The sequence below is a fragment of the Chelon labrosus genome (assembly GCF_963514085.1).
Source record: "Chelon labrosus genome assembly, chromosome: 9".
NCBI lineage: Eukaryota > Metazoa > Chordata > Actinopteri > Mugiliformes > Mugilidae > Chelon > Chelon labrosus.
The window spans coordinates 11,599,851-11,619,426 of record NC_140359.1 but is presented as its reverse complement, the minus strand read 5'-3'; the positions used below and the strand labels follow the sequence as shown (position 1 = coordinate 11,619,426).

The 19,576-nt window shown below is 45.1% G+C and overlaps 1 protein-coding gene across 1 annotated transcript; it reads right to left on the bottom strand.

The window, feature by feature from the left end:
• Nucleotides 1-1,394: 1,394 nt before the first annotated feature.
• Nucleotides 1,395-19,574, bottom strand: gfpt1 (glutamine--fructose-6-phosphate transaminase 1). The gene is made up of 19 exons (XM_084552214.1): nt 19,275-19,574; nt 17,082-17,189; nt 16,480-16,587; nt 16,274-16,399; nt 16,099-16,157; nt 15,883-16,017; nt 15,735-15,796; nt 15,543-15,622; nt 15,348-15,456; nt 15,033-15,196; nt 13,836-13,931; nt 9,889-9,986; nt 9,554-9,674; nt 9,002-9,159; nt 6,031-6,145; nt 5,437-5,564; nt 4,987-5,154; nt 4,456-4,617; nt 1,395-3,118 (listed from the first exon to the last, which is right to left on the bottom strand). Exons 1-19 carry the CDS (start codon nt 19,375-19,377, stop codon nt 3,074-3,076), a joined length of 2,145 nt encoding a protein of 714 aa, XP_084408340.1. The 5' UTR covers nt 19,378-19,574; the 3' UTR covers nt 1,395-3,073.
• Between the last annotated feature and the right edge of the window lie 2 nt (nt 19,575-19,576).

Here is a 19,576-nt window from a genome sequence, read left to right as displayed (position 1 = left end):
GGTAGATACTCTTCTTTTTTTTCTATTGTCCACAGATAAATGTCTCAAATATTTTTTTATCCTAATCTTATTAAGCTGACGGAGCACTTATAAAACAATTGAAACATAGAAACATAAAGTATTTATTGTTTTGTCAAATATCTCAACTGTAAGGCACAAGTGACTGATTAGCAAACATTAAAGAGGAACCAGCAACACTCAGTACGATCCTTTCAGGAGTAGCTGTGTTCCAAAAACTGCAGGCACTAATTTAGCAAGAAATTTCTATTAACTTTTAAATGCAGTATTATCTTTAACGTTGGCGGTTAGACCTGTGTTTTGCTGCCGTCAAAAAGAGCTGCATCAGAAAACTGTCCACAACCAAGAGAAAATATTTTCTCTTCCCAGTAGTTCATGACAAAACTATGTCCACACCATGTAGCTGCATCAATCAGGGGCAGCAGCACCTGCTAATAGTTATTCAATCTCACTCAAGGTACCTTTAAAAGAAAAAAAGCTGCTGTGATACTTTAGTTTGTATTTTTTCTCGTGAAGGACCTGCTCCAGAGGATGCAAATGAAAGTGGCTGGTGAACGGAGGCCGTTCTTGTTGAGAGCCATGGCCGTCTTCTGTAATTACTCTACAGCTGCGTGTCAAGCCATCATTGTGATTAGTAAGTGCAGTGAAATCCTTTTGAAGGCTGCACTCATTTTCACCAACAGCTTAGCTGCATACCTTTCCGTCATGCTGAAGCTGAATGCGTTCCTCAGGCTGATGCTGGCGGGCGTGCTCCTCTCACGAGAGGATTTGGACCAACACGGACACTTGAGCTGCTCAACCTGGGCTTCATCACGGACCTTCAGAAACAACAGCTGCTCTCCTCATTGCTGGGGAGGAAGAAGATGTGTGGACTTGTTTAAGTCAGCCTGGGTCATGCTACACGTCGTGCTTGCACTTTGCCGTCACTCACTGTCTGTGTGTGTGACCATCTTGACCCTTGTTAAGGTGACACTATCCCTCCTGTCACCTCTGTGCAGTACCCTGACACCCAGTGTCTCCACTATTATGACTCTATGTACATCAGACCGTTGATGACAATCTTCCAGGAACTTGGTATTGTTGGGAATCTGTGGTCGCTTTAAACTGCCTCTTAACTCTTTGTATATAATGTACATAAAACAAAACAAAAATGATTTGTGAACTTTTAATATGGGTCCAAACGTATGTTCAGGACCGGATTTCTACTTCCTGTTTTAATTACAATAAAATAATTAGGAACTATTTATTGACTAGTCTCATCAAGCACAATACATGGCATCATTGTCAATATTTACAGATGTTTTTGTACATGACAAGCATGCACATCCTAAATCTTTGCACCTCTCATCAAATGACCTGGGACACCACAAAAGAGAATTACTTGACATTTTATTGCATCAGTTCCACTAATAAATAGTGCCCCACTCCCTCAGTAACCCAACAGCTTCCAACAGGATTCAGTGCAGTGTCCTGTGTCAATGCATCTAGTAATCAAAATTTAGGGGGGGGGGGGGTGTTACAAAAGTACCTGGTTTTTGTCCAGTTTTCAAACACAACTCAGCAGAAAGGAAAAATAAATCAACGTTAAGGCTTGATTGTGAAAGTGACAAACTCCTTCAAACCTAAAATATGTGATGTACTCAAAAAAAGAGGCAGCTCATCTTCCTTTTCTTCTGTCCAACCGCATGTGCATCGTCACATTTCCTTTGTCCTTTGAATAAGAGACATCTGATACACAGCTGGTTTCTGACTTTCTACACAACTAAACCTCTACAGTACGACACCCTGCCTTGTAACTATGGGATGGGGGGGCTCAAAATGTCCTCATTCCACACAATCTACCTGCATCAGCACGTTTGCCTACAAAAACAACATTGGATGAACATAAAATATATATGTTTTGGTTTACAACTGCCAAAGCCACGGAGATCTTTTTTTTTTTTTTTTTTTTGGTTTGACATTTCAAATGACAGTAACATTCACTTTTCAAATTAAGTTCAATAATATAAAATTCCTTAAAAAATATAGTAAGACAAAGCAAACAAACACAAAGAAACAAACTACAAATGGTCCCAGTATTGCAATTGCAGCAGACGTGGTGGCGGGGCGTGGGCTGGAAACTGTGTGCAACTTCTACATCAGGTTTATCTCACTTGCATTACTCCAGTTTATAGTTAAAATGTAAACTGGAGACCAGAAATAAGCCACAAGGTCTCTTTTCGTGAGGCAACAGAAGTCAACATGAGAATCAAACGCGATTATACACAAAGAGCATTAACGGTGAGAAATTGCCAAGTGGACCGAGACCAGAGTGTGAAAAGACTAGATTTATATACAACATCAGGGTTTATATACAAGCAGCTTTTGTAACCTACCCAAGACGATTTTACACAGTAGTGTATTCACAAGCTTTTATGTGACTTCTGATGTCCTCAGAACAAAGTCCAAGAGGGAAACTGAGTCAAAAACTGCACTGCAATTATGAGGAAGCGATGACCTGTGGCTTGGAATGATTCAAGACTGTGGTTTACTTCAACAGAGGAGTAAAGACACTTCAAATGATTAGCTGCCAAAGAAAAATATCCCCGCTAAGCTACAAATCATTGCACTGAAAGAGGGAACGAGCCAGAGAGGTCTTTAAAGCCTAATGTCCGTCAGTCAGCAGCACTAACATCAGCTCCCAGAGAGACCAATCAGCGCTAATAAACACGGAGGGCGAAATCACACGAGCATGCATAAACCCCAAACGTCAACTGCCACGAGACGAGTGTTTAAGATTTGTCAGTGCCAGCCCAGTCCCTGCCACCGGAGACGACACAGCTTCTCTAACAATAATATGACAATGATGCCAGAGGTTTCTAAGAAAATAGACAGTAGGATACAGAGAATATGCAACAGTGACATACACGACTGTTGAGTAAAAGATTGCATTAAAAAGAGCCATGACACGAGACACGTAAACAGGACATTGTCTTCGCTTTGTTTCTTCATACAGACGCTCCCTTGGTGTTTGAAATGCGTGTCTGCCAGGCTTTTGTTGTTAGATGATGGATGTTCACTCCACGGTCACTGACTTGGCCAGGTTTCTTGGACAGTCCACCTATATTCAAACAGAAGAGGTCACTTAAAAAAAAAACATGAAAAACGCGAGTAATAGATAAACTACTGCTGTTGAATAAATGCTGCTGTCAAATTATTAACTACAATTTACCAAAGTCACAGCAAAACACACTTTCATGTGCGAGCCAGTGATGTGGCAGTTTGGCTGGACTGTGCTTATAATTCCCAAATTCTTGGCCAAAGAACTTCTCATCACTCAGACTCCGCTTGGACAAACTTAAATTAAGAAAAAGGAGAGCATGCTGTGCAATTAAGCCGCATGCTCACAAATGTTTGCTTCCACAGGCTGTCAATAGATGTTCTTCTAGCGCAGCATCAACACGGACTATTATTTATGTGCCGTCATTTAGTTACTTTGACCTTGATATAGAGCAAATTCGAGGAATTAAACAACGGTGCAACAGTGAGTCCAGTCCTATTTACACAGTTTGTTTTAACTCCAATCCATTAACAGCACCAATAACACACATAACACTGGTAGACTGTTCGTCACCAACATAATTTTAATCATCAAAATGAACCAGGGAAAAAACAGATTAACCTAATACACCTCCACTGCACTGTTGTGAATTTGGAAGTTTACAGCCTTCAAAAAGTACCTTATTTTTATTTTATTTTTTTAAAGTGAGTCTGGAACACTGCTGTTTATTTCTGACAGTGGTTCTTCAGCGTGCTTTTGCTTACAAAGCTGACCAGGGATACACGGTCAGGTGATCTCTTTAATCTTTTGGACAATTCCCTTGTAACTTCACTTCATAATCTAGGTTCCTTATTTCACCTTTGCTTTCCACAGTGAACAGTATCCCTAAACCCTCACATACTGGTGGCACTGAAAGTTATCAGTTAGAATGATGACTGCAGATACAAAGGGTCGAGATGTGAGATTTGAAGAAATTGATATTACGCTGCAGTTTTTGCGTCTTAAGGTAAGGAGACACCAAACCAAAATCAAAGAACTACTTGGTTCAAACGTCACATCACGTTGTCTGCGTCTGGACCAACAAACTACAAAGACTACAGCCAGCGACCCGCTACTACATACGTTCTGCACCTGTGCGAAAGGACATCATTTTCCTAGGAATAGCTTGGAGGCCGGGCAGCCAGTGAAGAATCACTGGTTCTCTAAGCTAAACAGCCAATCAGAGAGATTTATCTCACTGACTCTGCATTGGCTGAAAAGTGACGACGGACACAACGGAAAAACAAGTCACGCATATGCTCACAGACTGCCTGATACCGGAAAACTGACGGCTTGCTGTGTCGAGTGACAGACGACGCAAATACGGCTGTAGACGAGCCTGAAGGGACAATACTTACATCGTAACCTCGGAGGACAGCCAGGTGGAAGGACAGCAGCTGCAGAGGGATGACGCTCAGGACGCCCTGCAGGCAGTCCACACAGTGAGGCACTTTGATGGTGCGGCTGGAGTTTTTGATGGTCTCGTAATCATCTTTGTCACAGATCACAATAGGACGGCCCTGTAAAATGAAAGAGAATGCTTTAAATGTCACCAATCTTATAAATACCATTTAGTTTTTCTCCACTCAGTTGACTTTTACGCCTTTTAAACCCACATCTGCTGCAGATTACTGAGAGCAGCGATGTCAAGCTGAACCAGCCCCTCCCTCGTGCTTACTGAGGTGAAGGGTCAGAGGTGCGGCATGAGAATGTCAATATTAACCTAACAAGCAAAATGTGCTTTTTAAAATGATTGTTTAATTACTGAATTGTAGATAAATACATGGATATTATTCAAACAAAGTAAGATTTTGATTTATTTACTGCTCAATGTCAGTGCACGAATGGGAACAATTTGCAGGGTTGATCAATTGAGACAGTGGTCTTACCTGGCGGGCAACAACTTGCTGCAGGGCGTTCTGACATTTGACGTAGGTGTGGTCTCTCATGATGATCATGATGACAGGCATGAGTTTATCCACTAGGGCCAGTGGACCGTGCTTCAGCTCTCCAGCCAGGATGCCCTCTGAATGCATGTATGTGATTTCCTTGATTTTCTAGAGATGATGGAAAAACAACAACCAAACTGAGCAAATCTAATCCAAGCTTAGGCAGTAGTCACTACATTCCCCCAACCTAAAACCTCAGTCCAGCTCTAGTCTAGTGAAACTACTTTTTGCTCAGCGTTTTATTATTTATAGTGGGAGTGATATGAAGTCAGAGACAACATAATTCACTACAGAAACATTTCTTACATTCTGGTTTACAGAAACATTAATGCTCACATTAGAAAAGATAAACGCTAGACACAGATATCAGACGATGAGTTTGTTTCTCACCAGTGCTCCTTCAAGGCAGGTAGCGTAATGGTAGCCTCTGCCCATGATCAGCACACTCTTCTGCTGGTACAGCTCTGTCGCCAACTTCTGGATTTCATCATCCAAGCTCAGGACTTCCTTAATCAGATCTAACATGCACATAATAGAAAATTCAATTAAATATTTTTTTTTTAAAAGGGGGGTTGATTAGGAGCAATCAAACTTTGAAAATACTATGCATACTCGTGAATAAAATGTCACATGCTGGAACCTGGACTCAGTCAGCTTGAAATATTGGGCAGGGAGTGGTCTTCATTACTTTACCATGAGGGGCCGGTCATCATGTGCTTTATATCCAAGAAAAGCATGTGTGGGCTCACAGCCAAACACTACAGCTAGTCCTCCCTCTGTTAACTCTGCCCTGTTACTCCCCTTTCTCCTGATCCCTCTCTCACCACTTAGCTTTGTCATCCAATAGAACTGTTTGAGAAATTAAAAATAAATATTGAACGTACTCGACCTCTGATCTGAAGGCTTTTTTTTTTTAACGCACTTTAACCTCTCATGGCATCAGGACTCCCCTGGCTGAACCAGGACACTTGTGGCTTCATTTACCTGGAAGCACTCTCAGACCCTGGATGATCTCACGGCGTCTGGGCTGGATGGAAATCCTGTCATCGCACATCAGTAGTGCAAACATGATCAGGGCCACGAACTGACTGGTGTAGGCCTGGAGAGCAATACATCAGAATACCAGTGATTAGCATTGTTAACTATAACACTACCTTGAGAGTTTAAAACAATAAGCCCAAAGCTAAAACAAAGCCAACAGGACTTGTTGAGCTTTCGTTTCACCACTCATCCAAGTGGCTACTCCTAGGAGACTTAAGGACAACAAGGTGCACATTTTAGCGAGAAAAGACAAGTGGTTTAAAAGAGGACTAAAACAAGCCATCTATGTAAAATTGGAAAATCTCTCTCTGAACAGAAACATCACTAATCAGCCAACTTATAGCAAAATCTTAACATCTGTTCTCAAAGTTTCTGGCCGTTAATGGGTTGGAACAGTACTTCTAAATGTGAAAAAACAGGACACCATCCAGGTTAATCTGAACATAATTGTCCAATTACAAATTCAACACACTGCAACTTTAGAAATCACAGACAAAACATAAGCAAAGTAAGAAAATCTCTTCATCGATATGGCAACACATGCACTGCAGATACTCAGAACACCCCAAAAAGTGATGAACCTGCCTTGGACATGCTTGTTGTTTAAAAAAAATAATAAAAACAACAACCGACACATTTATTCTGACCCTCTTCACACTTTTGGGTCCTCTGGAAATCTGTCTGTGTTTCTGTATTTGCTGCTGTTGTGCGTACTTGCAGTGCATGCGCTGTTAAAATGTGCTTGCGTTTTGTGAAATGTTCTTGTGTTTTCTTAAGTTGTGTGTTGAGCTCTCTTGGCCGCCGCAGATTGCCCACTAGTTTCAAGCGGGCACGGCCCACATATGAACCTAATAAAAACCTAATCTCCCCATTAGATCAGATTAGAAGAAGTCACTTGGATGAGCGGTGAAACATCTCAAACAAGTCCACTTGCTTTGGTAAAGCTTTGTTTTTTTTGGACATACCCTGACCTGGATGACCGAGAATCTTCACAGACATACTAGACTGAGAGGCTATAGGCTGTACATTTTGATTCACATTTTCATATTTCATTTCCAGATCCAGACTCGGGCCTTTGAGGACAGTTTGTGGAGCCTCGTATTTCTTGTCTCCCTGTTTTAACAGTGAACTTTGTCTCCAGCTGATAATGTGCAACAGATGATAAATGGAAGAAGAGGTGGGTGTTAGTACATGCCACGCAGCATTAAAATGCATCTGAGCTCGTCCTGAAAAATAAAATAAAATAAAATTCATAACATCGCATTAGAGTGCACGCTCTCGGATCGTTCTGGAAATGTCACCGTTCATATAACCTCAGCACATCTGAGACTCCATGCCTGCCGCCATCACCGCCCACTCTCTCGGTCTCTCTCGCTCTGTTCCTTCATCTCTAAGCTCGGCTGGAGGCTCTCCATGCCCATTTGGGAGATTTAATCAGTGTCTGAACGAAGCCAAGTCAATTCACAGGACCCTCTGGACTCAGAAATACCCGTGGATCAGGCCAAGAAAATAGCAGTAAAACCTTTACGCTTTTTTTCCCCCCTGACAGCACACTAACCACAGTTCCTCAGAACTCTGACAGTCCTTGCTTTGACTCACATGTGGCGGCCTATTTAATCCACACAGTAAACAGTGGTGTTCTTCCGTGTTCACGTCACCAACTTTTCATTGTTTGTCATGCCAACAGTTACCATACAGATATGACAACCCTGACATCCAACTCAGACACCAAGAAACTTCTCTCTAACTGTATCAGCTGTGAACTATAAAACAAACTCTGTAACCCTGTAGGTTCCCATTGGACAGCATTACATAATCCTCAAACCAGCCATCATGGATTTACTGTTAAGTACCGATAGCATCCAAGTATTTTGTCTTTATCTCAACTTCTTCCCTGAATCCTGAACATGACACACAGGTGAATTATTGGAAGATTTTTTTTACTCCCTTTTCATTAGCCTGAAATAGAGCAACTATAAGACCAATATGGTGAATTTGGAGTCATTCGGCTGTTGGGTGCAATACATGTTCTCCACTGTTTTGATGAGCGAGGTTGGAAATGTGCAGCATTTGGTGGAGGTGGGTGTGTGTGGCCCAGCCAGCCAAGCCGTAAATGATGGCGTCTCCGAGGCGTGCTCTGGTGCAATGGAGCAGCGCAGAAGTCACAGAGCCAAGCCCAAGGGCTGGGGCAGGGAAGGACCTGTTCCACTCGCTTTGTAAGCTCATCAGCTTTTACTTCTCTGCTCCCAGCTGGCAAATCCTTTTGGTTGGGAGTGAGATGGGGGAGAGGCTTAAAAATCAAGTGTCCTCGCTTTACATGGGTCAAGACGAGAATATCAGGCTTCCTTGATTCCTTGCGGGATCAGAGTCGAAGACAACGTCAGCTTCTAAAAGCCTGGACCAGAATCACAATGGAGTTTTCATCTGGGTTTCGTTCATTGTCAGTGGGCGTTGAGCTTATTTGTGAGATGATGCAAGGCATTACAGTACAGCTGCCTCAAGGAAAGTATCAAAGGTTCATTTCCACCAAATTTCAGAAATCATGTCTCTACTTCTTACACAGATGCCATGTATCCATGGAAATAATTTCAGAAAGGTTTTATGTGAGGTACACCTCCAAACTTTTTCTGTTGAAATGCCTTGGTCTGTCTTGGCACTCAGTGGCACTGGCAAACCTTTTCAGGTATGTGTACAACAATTGCCAGGAGTACATCAATTAAAACTAGTACTTCAACTGCAAATTATTTTCCAGCTATTTTCAAGTCTGCAACAACAAGCAGTCACTTATTTTACTATAAGACAGAGAGTGCTTAATGTGCATCGTGGTAAAAACATTACGGTTTGTAACTTCCACAGCCTATAAAAGCTGCACTCATGAGAGCTATGACAGTAAATCAGAGCAGTCATTGTTTACCTTGGTGCTGGCTACTCCAATCTCTGGTCCGGCATTGATGTGCACTCCGCAGTCAGTCTCCCTCGAGATGGAGCTGCCCACTGTGTTGGTGATGCCCACAGTCAGAGCCCCCCTCTCCTTACAGTAGCGCAGGGCCAAAAGGCTGTCAGCAGTCTCCCCTGCAGGTTTGGAATAAATTAAAAACATAACAGTTTATGTAATTTAACAGCTCAGGCAATAAAATGGAATAGATTTATTGGGTTTCTTAGGGAATAGTTTTTGCACCATAGAGGACTCTGATTTGAGAGACTCCCAAGAAAAACCACAAGGCGCACCACAGAAATATCACACACCCATTACAAAAATGGATAAGATCATATATTCTGAAGGCTACAGCTCTAAAGGTGCAAAAGAACTCAGCTGTATAGCAAAACTTTGACGTTACACTTTGCTAGAACTTAAGCAGAGCACACAGAAAGATAAATCAGGAAAGGTCAGAGTGGCTCTGCTAGCTGGAAAATAGAGTACAAATGAAGAATGTGCATAAGATCCAGATGGCACCAGCCACCACACCTGACTGGCTGATAAAAAAGCAGACATCGTCTCGGAAGACGGGTGTGTTCCTGTCCAGGAAGTCGCTGGCTAGTTCCACCATGACAGGCAGCTCTGTTAGCTCCTCCAGGACCTGACGAGTCTGGGAAAGGGAGAGAGAGAGCAACAGCTGAGCAAAATTTTATCAAAGCGAGCCAATCGAGCTCAAAGCAGAGAACGTGCCAGGGCACAAATTCTCACACCTGCATCAACAATACAGACAACACATTTCCTCTTAGTCTGGTAGATTCAATGTGGATGTGTCAATGATAGAATTCGATCAAAGATGAAAAGGTTGATGGGGGAAGGTTACTCACAGCCACTCCAGCATGGTAGCTAGTGCCACAGGCAATAAGGATCAGTCTCCGGCACCTCTGAATCTCTTTGATGTGGTCCTTCAGTCCACCCAGTATGACTGAAAAGTAAACCCAACAGCTGATCCATCATTCTGCTCTGGTTTTTTTTTTTTTTCCACCTCATTAAAAAACATCCCAGGAGAGTGCTGAGAAAGAAAGTTTTAACATCCATCCATGACATGCTCAGTGTGCAGGTTTCCTTTATTAAATGTCGTCGTCGTCGTCGTCGTCGTCGTCGTCGTCGTCTTCCGCTTATCCGGGTCCGGGTCGCGGGGGCAACAGCTTCAGCAGGGAAGCCCAGACAGCCCTCTCCCCAGCCACTTCCGCCAGCTCCTCCGGAGGAACCCCCAGGCGTTCCCAGGCCAGACGAGAGATATAATCCCTCCATCGTGTCCTGGGTCGGCCTCGAGGTCTCCTACCGGTGGGACATGCCCGAAACACCTCTCCCGGGAGGCGTCCGGGAGGCATCCTTACCAGATGCCCTAGCCACCTCAACTGACTCCTCTCGACGTGGAGGAGCAGCGGTTCTACTCTGAGCTCCTCCCGTATGTCCGAGCTCCTAACCCTATCTCTAAGGCTGAGCCCGGCCACCCTACGAAGGAAACTCATTTCGGCCGCTTGTATTCGTGATCTTGTTCTTTCGGTCATTACCCAAAGTTCATGACCATAGGTGAGGATTGGAACGTAGATCGACCGGTAAATTGAGAGCTTCGCCTTTCGGCTTAGCTCTCTCTTCACCACGACCGACCGGTTAAGCATCCGCATCACTGCAGATGCCGCTCCGATCCGCCTGTCGATCTCTCGCTCCCTTTTACCCTCACTCGTGAACAAGACCCCGAGATACTTGAACTCCTCCACTTGAAGCAGGACCTCCTCCCCGACCCGGAGTGGGCAATCCACCCTTTTCCGACTGAGGACCATGGCCTCAGACTTGGAGGTGCTGATCTTCATCCCAGCCGCTTCACACTCGGCTGCGAACCGCCCCAGCAGGAGCTGAAGGTCGCTGTTCGATGAAGCTAAGAGGACCACGTCATCCGCAAAAAGCAGGGACGGGATCCTCCGATCACCGAACACAACACCCTCCCCCACCCGGCTGCGCCTAGAAATTCTGTCCATAAAAGTTATGAACAGAACCGGTGACAAAGGGCAGCCCTGGCGGAGTCCAACCCTCACTGGGAACAGGTCCGACTTACTACCGGCTACACGGACCAAACTCGCACTCCTTTGGTACAGGGACTGAATGGCCCTTAGTAAGGAGCCATCCACCCCATACTCCCGGAGCACCCCCCACAGGATGCTCCTGGGGACACGGTCGTAAGCCTTCTCCAGATCCACAAAACACATGTGGACTGGTTGGGCAAACTCCCATTTCCCCTCCAGCACCCTAGTGAGGGTAAAGAGCTGGTCCATGGTTCCACGTCCGGGACGAAAACCGCATTGTTCCTCCTCGATCTGAGGTTCAACCATCGACCGGACCCTCTTTTCCAGCACCCTGGCATAGACCTTGCCAGGGAGGCTGAGGAGTGTGATCCCCCTATAGTTGGAACACACCCTCTGGTCCCCCTTTTTAAAAATGGGGACCACCACCCCGGTCTGCCACTCCAGAGGTACTGCCCCCGATGTCCACGCAATGTTGCAGAGGCGTGTCAACCAAGACAGCCCTACAACATCCAGAGCCTTGAGATACCCAGGGCGGATCTCATCCGCTCCCGGAGCTCCACCGCCGCGGAGTTGTTTTACTACCTCGGCGACTTCTGCCCCAGAGATTGGATGGTCCAACCCCAGGCCCTCCGGCTCCGTTTCCTCTATGGAATACGTGTTGGTGGGATTGAGGAGCTCCTCAAAGTATTCCTTCCACCGCCCGACTATATCCTCAGTTGATGTCAGCAGCTCACCACCCCCACTGAGAACAGTGTGAGCGTGTTGCCGCCTACCACCCCTGAGGCGCCGGACGGTTTGCCAGAATCTCTTCGGAGCCGATCGATAGTCTTCTTCCATAGCCTCACCGAACTCCTCCCACGCCCGAGTTTTTGCCTCAGCGACTGCCCTCGCCGCAGACCGCCTGGCCATCCGGTACCGGTCAGCTGCTTCAGGAGACCCACAGACAAGCCATGCCCTGTAGGCCTCCTTCTTCAGCCTGACGGCTCCCCTCACCTCCGGTGTCCACCAGCAGGTTCGGGGGTTACCGCCGCGACCAGCACCAGCGACCTTGCAGCCGCAACTTGCAACAGCCGCCTCCACAATGGCGGAGCGGAACATGGCCCATTCGGACTCAATGTCCCCCACCACCCCCGGGACGCGGTTGAAGCTCTGCCGGAGGTGGGAGTTGAAGACCATGTTGACAGGTTCCTCCACCAGGCGTTCCCAGCAGACCCTCACTACTCGTTTGGGCCTACCAGGTCTGCGAGGCGTCTTCCCCTGCCATCTGATCCAACTCACCACCAGGTGGTGATCAGTTGACAGCTCTGCTCCTCTCTTTACCCGAGTGTCCAGAACATACGGTCGCAGGTCAGATGATACGACTACAAAGTCAATCATCGACCTACGACCTAGGCCGTCATGGTGCCAAGAGCACCGATGAACAACCTTATGTTCGAACATGGTGTTAGTTATGGACAAACTGCGACTCGCACAGAAGTCCAATAACTGAACACCACTCGGGTTCAGATCAGGCAGGCCGTTCCTCCCAATCACGCCCCTCCAGGTCACGCTGTCATTGCCCACATGAGCGTTGAAGTCTCCCAGCACGACAATGGAGTCCCCAGTCGGGGCGCCATCCAGCGTCCGTCCTAGGGACTCCAAAAAGGGCGGGTACTCTGAACTGCTGTTTGGCGCATATGCGCAGACAACAGTCAGGACCCGTTCCCCGACCCGAAGGCGCAGGGAAGCAACCCTTTCGTCCACCCGGGAGAACCCCAACGTACAGGCCGATAGTCCAGGGGCAAGCAAAAAGCCCACCCCGGCCTTCCGCCTCTCACCCGGAGCAACTCCAGCAAAGAAGAGGGTCCAACCCCTCTCGAGGACTTGGGTTCCAGAGCCGACGCTATGTGTCGAGGTGAGGCCGACTATATCTAGTCGATAGCGCTCAACCTCTTCCACAAGCTCCGGTTCCTTCCCCGCCAGAGAGGTGACGTTCCATGTTCCGAAAGCCAGCTTCCATAACCGAGGATCAGACCGCCAAGGCCCCCGCCTTGGTCTGCTGCCCAATCCCCATTGCACCGGACCTTTCATATTCCTCCTGCGGGTGGTGGGCCTACAGGGAGGTGAGCCCATGTCTCCCGTTCGGGCTGGGCCCGGCCGGACCCCATGGGCGAAAGCCCGGACACCAGGCGCTCGCCCACGAGCCCCAGCCCCAGGCCTGGCTCCAGGGTGGGGCCCCGGTAACCCTCCGGGCCGGGTACACGTTCTCCTCTTGGTCTTCTTCATGAAAGGTCATCTGAACCGTTCTTTGTCTGGCCCTTCGCCTAAGACCAGTCTGCCTTGGGAGACCCTACCAGGGGCAAATTGCCCCGGACAGCATAGCTCCTAGGGTCATTAGGACACTCAAACTCCTCCACCACGATAAGGTGACGGTTCAAGGAGGAGTGACGGTTCAAGGAGGAGATTATTATTATTAAATGTATTCAACTTTATTAATGCACTTTGAAGGAAACATGCTCCTTGTTTCAAAACTCATCTTAAAACGTAATTATGAAATGTTGATATGCAGGCAGGGCAAATAATAATGTGTTCTTATATTTAGAAATCCCGAGCTAAAGGTAACTGCACATGTACTAGAGGTTAAGACAAGAATAGTGAAAGCCTCCATTGCTTGGAGATAATAATCTAATAGTCTTGGAGTTAACTTAAATCTAGGCAATCCCAGAGTTATGAGGATGTAAAACGATGAAGAACATCAAGGCTCTAACCTGTGTTATTGTCAAAGTTGATTCTGCCTCTCATGGTGTTCACCACAGACTCTGGCTGCTCAAAGATCTCCTTCTGCATAAAGGAGCTGTAGTTGCCTGTGATGGGAGGATCAGATATCAGGTGAACATTTCCAGCACTAGTAAAAAAGGCAAATGCTTCTTGAATACAAAGTGATAGACTTTTTATTAAGTGAGAGTCCACATGAGGACGTCTGAGAAAGGTCTTGTTGACACACAAGCTCCTGAAAATGTGAACCACGGCCTCATGGAGGAGAAAGGACAATCTTTACGGTGTTTTACTGATAATCTGTCTTTCTTGGAAACTTAAGGAGCTACAGTCTTTTTAAATTCATATATTAACATATGTGGAGTCACGAGATAAGCAATCCTTCGAATGAAATAAAGCAAACAACAATAAAAAAGAGCTGACAGTTAGAAGTAGTTTTCTGCCTTTCTCTGATAGCAATTTGGGTCATACGAATTATTCAGCAGAAAGGCTGCAGAAAATGAGATGGAGGAGAGAGGCTGAGTAATGACAAGACCACAAAGGAATGCCGAGTGCAGCCAACATCAGTTTACCTCTGCCCTCTGCTGGACTACTCAGGAAAAGTCAAAACAAGGAAATAAAAAAAAATATATATCCACAAACTACCCGATTCAAAAATCAGGTAGGATTTTTAACTTAATTTAATTTAGTAATTGTGGGAAATACATTCATGTAACAATGTAAGAAGAAGACTTCACACATTTGTCCAACCATTCGTTTAATCTGGTTGTCTCTGAATTAAAAGACAATTAATATGCTGCTGATCTGATGTAAATTAGATCTAAAACCATCTTTGTTTTGTTTAACACTGTGTGCTGAAGGACAAACAAAAAATGCTTCACTGCCCGACTCCATGCTGAGAAGATAATTGGTGCACTCGAGGACAAAGAGGGAAGGTTAGGTCCTGAAACTCAGGGGCTGTTTTAACAGCAGTGACATTCCTGGGGGTTCATCTGATGCAGCAGGGTTGTAAATACTTAGATTACAACAAGGATGGCCTGAGGGCTGGCAGTTAAAAGCCAGCTCAGTCACCTATTACAAGTTACAGCACAATAATAACAGGGTTCAGGACAGAATTACAACAGGATACAAATGATATATACAGCTGGAAGTAATGTAAGGTGAGAAACTACTGATAACCCTCCACTCACCCTTCATAATCTGCTGCAGTTCCATCTGGAGCGTCTGGATGGCGCGGGCTGGGTAGTCTCCGGCCCTGCGTTTTATCCTGTGGATGGACAGTCGGCCTTCCATCACAGCAGCCACATCGTCATCCTCCAGGAAGATCACCTGGTTTGTGTGCTCGATCACTGCGCTGTGGTGACGAGAATCCATGACAAATATTAGTGCATCATTATTATTATTATTATTATGTATGCTGTAGCGGTCATGCTGAAGAGCATTTTTGTCATGGAGAATCTTTGTACTTGTATAAAGTTGCTGCAAAGACGCAGGTGTCTGCTTACCTGGCATCAGAGGCAAAGTAGTACTCCACTGCTTTTTCATCCACAGGGAACAAGGAGGTGTCCTGCTCGGTCCTGGGCAGGGCACCGCAGCCCTTCTTGTCTTTACCAGCTGGAACATATAACAAACTGGTCTCAAGTCCCACTCAACACATGTCAAGTGGAAAAATTAGGCTACAAATATTAAATTGTAATTACAGGAGCGGTAGAGCACAGGAATATGATCAGATGACAGCTTGTGGTCACTGCGCACTCCCATCAGAAGAGGACTTCCCCTCCTGAAAAAAAAACACGGAAATATGTCAGTATTTCATGGCCATAACTTCTGTAATTAATGGGAAATACTCCGACTGATAATATATGACTTTCACAGCAGCAGTGTGAGTGTACCTTGTGCCAACTGCCTCTCCGGGATAGTGGACACTCTTGAAGACCAGTGCAAAAGCTCCCTCCTGGCAGGTGGAAGAGCAAACGCGTCAGACTCTACTTAATCTCTCGATTCCCTCATCAGCAGCAATGTACATAACCAAGTCCTTACCAGCTGCTGAATGACACGTTCAACCAGTGTAGAAAAACTGAGGTCGTCATTCTCTCGGTTGTCATACATGTACTTCACCAGCTTTGCGATGGTCTCTGTATCAGTCTCTGACTCAAACTCGTAGCCTTTGCTCTCCTGTGAAGAGGACATAAGACAGTTAAATCTCTACAAAAATCTGAAAACATGTCGAGAACAATTTATGGAGAGTTTACTCACCAGGAATTTCTTCAGGTCTTTGTAGTTGGTGATGATTCCATTGTGAATGACAATGAACTCTGCAGAGCGGAAAGAACATAAACATTCACAGAGGTTGAAAACTGGTTGAGCTACTGTGAAATACAAAGTAAAATGTTTTGTCATGTAGCGTGTTGTATTCTTTAACACAACTGACCATTGCTCTTGTCAGATCTATGTGGATGACTGTTGACTGGGCTGGGAACACCATGGGTGGCCCAGCGGGTGTGAGCAATACCAAGGTGAACATCAAACTCCACATCCAGGTCGATATCCTGCTGTTCTACAGATCAAACACAGACGATATTTAGTATCCCACAGTACGACCACAGCATACAGAGTGAAAACTTCATCTCAACTTACTGTGGATCTCCTCATCAAGGGCCTTAACTTTTCCACGTTGCTTGATCAGCTGGATAGACTTGGCATTGGACTCCCACTCCTTGCCATTGCCCCCATCAATTCCAACACCTAACAAAATAAAAATGTGAGGAAGGGACATGTGAATCAGAGGAAATGACGAGGCCTTGATTATCAACGGGTTAAAAAAGTATTATGGGTCTATCACCACGTTTTAAGGACCAGAAAGTGTTTTTAGGACCAACTAACGCTGGAAAATATCCTTAAGATGTGTAATAGCTCCATTAGTGGTGCGGTCAGTCTAACCCGAGCAAAATGATAATGACGGCTCAATAATATATCAGTCTTAGTTTCTGTTCAATACAAATGCATTACTGTTATATTGAGCACTGTCAAACTACGGTTAGATTCATATGTTTGGACACTGGGGCAATTTTTGTCATTTTAGCCCTTTTCCATACATACTGAAGTTAATGTGTTTCACAAGCTTTTCATTGAATTTGTTTGCGGTTATCCTCAAATTAAAGCTGAGAGTCTTCATTTCACAATGTGTCCCTGTTATAGATCGCAATTACAGGTGATAAGATTGTTCTAATCGCTCTTACCAGCTGAGTCGTAGCCTCTGTACTCCAGACGTTGCAGACCTTTGAGGAGGATCTCAAGGATCTCACGGCGAGTCCTTGGCACGTGGTAGTTGAGATAGGCGAAGATTCCTGGAGACAGGAAAAAAATAAATGATTTTTTCAGAGCTGTGTTTCTTCCGTAAAGTGCTAGGAAGTGGAGCTGAGGCCACAGACTGGTTTGAATGCGTGTCAAACCAGTTTATCCACAACATAGAATAGCAGGAATAGCTTAATTGCTCTGACTCATGCAACTGCAACGGCTGGGCAGTACGGCCAAAATTGATATCACGCTATCAGGAAAACCTTTTCAGATAAAATCTATAAAAATCTAACAATATGAATCAGCAATTCTTCAAAATAACAAATAACATAATCTACATTAATTAAAATATGACATTAATTAAGATAAAAAAAATCTACATTAATTAAAATATTTTCTTTGCTTGGTTTTAAATTAAAATTAGCTTGGAATCATTACTTTAGAAAAACTCATATTCAACCAGACCAAATAATAACAAGACTGACTACGTCAACGTGGCTGCTGAAATCTAGGAGAGTGTAATTTGAAGCCTTCCTGTTAACAGAGGACAAGCATTATCTTTACTATTTAGACTGGTGTGAAAAAGACAGTAAATAATCCCTGAGAAACCATTGTTTCAGGATAAGCTGCCAGACTAGAAAAACATGGAAAACTGATAGTGTTCACCAAGATAACCTCTTGCCTTGGGAAAAGGAAGGTGTAATTGTCACAGTCACAACAAGAAGAGGGATCTCGTTCGAGACGTTTGAGGATTTGCGCCAGATTGTTTTAATACAATTGCTAAACCAACTCAAGTACTATTAAGGTAAAGTGACACAGCCACAAACATTTCGATCTGAGCATTTTACTGGCATAAATAATCAGCATTCCTCCATGATGAACATCTGGAAACCTGTCTATTAAAGCATTGATGCTGTAAATGGCCAGAGGGTGGGAGGAACTGCAGCCCTGCTAACACAGCTAAGCAGCTGTGGCTCAGTAGGTAGAGCGGGTTGTCCACGAACCAAAGGGTTAGCGGTTCGATCCCCGGAACGTGCCACATGCCGAAGTGTCCTTGAGCAAGACACTGAACCCCCAGTTGCTCCCAGTGCGTGGCACTGGTGTGTGAATGTGTGTATGCTTGTGTGAGCGAATGGGTAGATGTGTCTGAGACTGTAAAGCGCTTTGAGTGCCAATAGGTAGAAAAGCGCTATATAAAAGCAAGGCCATTACCATTTACCACTCACAGATAAATGTACATGTACATCCAGTGGACAGTCAGGTTTAACAGAGCGGTCATTCAGAGCAGCAAGTGACGGAGGGAGGGGGATTGAGGAGCAAAAAGTACTGCAGCAAGAGGGGGTGGGAAGAAATCACAAGATCCACGCTTCCTTCCTTAAGGAGTAGGTTTAACATGAGTAAAGTCTAACCTGAGCAAAGTGGTGTCTTACTGTGGCAGCAGATATTAATAGAAAAGCACGCTAAGAATAAGAACTAGTCTGTTTGGTCTGATTGCTGCACTCAGATTGTGCTGACACTGATGGGAGACAGAGATGTTAGTTATCAGTCACAAGTGCTAAGAGAGAAGGACACATACAATGAAAGCATCACTTCCCCCACTGACCACGACCAAAGGCATCACACAAGAAAGTTTAACGTTGATTCAGTATGGACACCCAGCCTGAGTGTACCTCTAGTAAACGGTAATTTTAATACTACGGTTAAATTATAATATCTATGTACTCTCAGGGCTAGCCAACAGATCAGACTGGATGGTTTAGCTAGTGGAAAGTTACGCGATCTGCGTAATGTCACTGCAAACCACGTTAGCTCTCTGATGTTAGCAGGAAGAGAACAGGTTATCAGTGTAAATCTTACTACGAGATATCGACTTTTTTATTTTTTTTATTATTAAACAAATTTTACAAATAGGACACGTCAAGTAAAAGCGACTGTTTAATATCTAGCTAGCTAACATCATCAGCAACATCAGCTCCTGTTCGCTCAGGTTAGCCTCTCCTTGCTAATTCAAAGCCTCAAGCGTAACACTATCAATGTTAACTGCTGGAATCAATTTGAACTACTCTCTTTTCTGTTACCTACGAAACAACGTTTTCCACTGAATAATATACTCGTAGAATATAGTCACTACTCACCACACATGTCTGCAGCTTTCCTGTCAGTAACAGCTTCTCGGGACTCGGGTAGCTGGTAACGCCTGTTAGTAAGCTCCTCCCCCGCTGATTTCACCGAATCCATGTCGACCGTTTTCTCCCATGCGGCCTTCTGATTGGTCAATTGGCCTGTGCGTCAGGTTGCACCTAGTTCTGACGTGGCACCAGGATACGTCTAGTGGGCAGGACAGTCAGCAGATCCTGCTGCCGCCTTCCAGCGTACCTAGAGCCAGCATCATCACATAAAGACAGGCCTGTTCTCTGGAAACTACGACCAGACTATA